This window comes from Physeter macrocephalus, chromosome 2, assembly GCF_002837175.3.
Source record: "Physeter macrocephalus isolate SW-GA chromosome 2, ASM283717v5, whole genome shotgun sequence".
Lineage (NCBI taxonomy): Eukaryota > Metazoa > Chordata > Mammalia > Artiodactyla > Physeteridae > Physeter > Physeter macrocephalus.
In genome coordinates, this window is record NC_041215.1 from 108,718,663 (window position 1) to 108,721,004 (window position 2,342).

Sequence of the window (2,342 nt, forward strand, 5' to 3'; positions counted from 1 at the left end):
GAGGCCGCAGCGGAGGGAGGCCCGCATACCACAAAAAAAAAAAAAACAAGGTTTATAGAAGTTGAGTAGTTTGCCCAAGTTCATACAGCATTACAAGATTGAAAACATGCAGTCTTGCTTCACAAACTATACTGTTAATCACGATGCGCTATAATTTTTTTCATACATTACTTAATATTTTCATTAGTAATGAGGAGTAAACGATACGTAAGGCTTAGCTCAGCGTGTGGTACGCAATAAGATCTCAACAAACCTTACTTGTTATTAGTTGTTGTAATATTCAGTATACATGTCTATTTTTTTCTGTATAAAATAGACTGAAAAAGTAAACATTTTTAGCAGGTAGGAAAACTAGAATTCAGACCCCAGTCTTTTGCTACCAAGGCCCCAAACTCAGGGTTTTCCACTACGACACAGATGCAAAAAGAATATATATATATTTTTATCTCTATGGTGTCTAAATGGTGAGTAGATATACTGTATCTCATGGTTTTTTTAAGTACTTTTTGTCACTGAGGCAAATGCTTAAATCACCATTTAATCCAGAGCATTCATTATAGAGTCTTGTTTACAAAAACGTTGTCATAAAAGAAATGGCTTGTTAATCTTCTACAAATCACAGGTAGTGAATATGTGTCAACCTTTCCCAGGTGGGAAAAGGGAGTTAAGATGCACGGACTTCACTTGCCAGGGGTTGCCAGCAGGTTGCCAGCAAGTCATATTATCAGGCTTAGATTTCCTCGTACAGGCTGTATTAGTGTGCATATGAATTGTTCAGTGCTGTATGAGGACTTATTTGTTTCAAGGATGGTTTCTGTGTTGGTGAAAATTATGTCTGAGAGATGGACTGAAACAAAACCAGGCGCTGGATTGTTCTGCCTCCTGTTTACTACAGCTTTATTTGTTCTTTGCTTATAGAGCTGTTGCTTCCCAATGACGGATGGGCTGAGAGCGGAGGACCTCCTCCTCCTCCACCACATCCCGTTCTGGAATTGGGCCTTGAAGATTACAGCCACAGGTACTGATAAAATGGTATATCATAAATATTCCCCGTTACGGTTTTTCTGGGAAAACCCAGCAACCTTATTGTAACTCTATTTCTTTCCAGGATGGAAATCTCATAGTATCTGTAATTCCTTTCCAGCGAAAACATCTCATAGCTAATATTAATACCTCAGATTGTTCATTTTTGCTTCCTGGAATTTAAGATGCATCATATCTTATTAAAATATATGAGAAAATTGATGAATTTTCTTTTACCAAGTTAAAAACTAGAGAGGTGGAACTCAAAAATAAAAAGTTATATGGGAAGGTATAAAACAAAACTGAGAAGACGTAAAGCTTTTTTTATTCTTTCTTATTTGTAATTGGCAAACCCTCAAGGTATTTTTAAAATAGATGTTCCAAGAAAGTTAATGGAATCTAAAAATTAAAGCAGCACCATATATAATCTAAACTATTGAAAAGAGTACCCAATATTATATCCATTCTGTAATAGAAACCAAAAAATCAATAATTTTTAGAATCACACAAGCATGAGAGAGAGAGATTTACTAACATACACACCATTTGACTAGTAGAATTCATAGATTTTGTTCTTCTGATGAGTTTTAAAAATCATTAACTTGTCCCTTTGCTATTTTCTGTATTTATTATGGCTGTTAAAAACTGGATATTTCATTCCATTCTTGTCCCATGATAATCCTGTGAAGTTTTTTTCATTTTTCTTGCAGCAATGCTGTTTTCTTTCAAACATCACTATTATGGTTTTTGTTTTGTTTTGTTTTTTACAATCTGCTAAAAATAAAGCCATACAACAAGAGTATAGCTAAGTCTATTAGCCAGAAGCTTACCTATATTTAGCTATCTCCGACTCCTACATTTTTGAAGTCAACTTTTTTACTCAAATACAATTTCTTGAACTAGATTGATAATCACAATAATGTTCTAGATCAGTATCTCTGGGGGTTTCTTGAGCAAAAGTCTGGACATTTTAAATTTTGCATGCTTATTTGCACTGCTTGCCTCAGTCCTGAATCAAAAATGACAGTTTGGTAGCATTAAAAAATCCATTTTAGGACTTGAGGACATGGGGAGGGGGAAGGGTAAGCTGGGACGAAGCAAGAGAGTAGCATGGACTTATATATACTTCCAAATGTAAAATAGATAGCTAGTGGGAAGCAGCCACATAGCACAGGGAGATCAGCTCGGTGCTTTGTGACCACCTAGAGGGGTGGGATAGGGAGGGTGGGAGGGAGATGCAAGAGGGAGGAGATATGGGGATAGATGTATATGTATAGCTGATTCACTTTGTTATAAAGCAGAAACTAACACACCATTGT

At 36.0% G+C, this 2,342-nt stretch overlaps 1 protein-coding gene across 12 annotated transcripts in view; it reads left to right on the forward strand.

Moving 5' to 3' along the window:
• PARD3B (par-3 family cell polarity regulator beta) overlaps positions 1-2,342 on the forward strand; it is a 1,107,844-nt gene that overhangs the window by 634,040 nt on the left and 471,462 nt on the right. For all 12 annotated transcript variants that reach the window (XM_055089625.1, XM_055089621.1, XM_055089624.1 and 9 more), the window contains exon 14: positions 919-1,018. In XM_055089625.1, the coding sequence (XP_054945600.1) occupies positions 919-1,018 (100 nt within the window). The remainder of the gene's footprint in view (positions 1-918; positions 1,019-2,342) is intronic.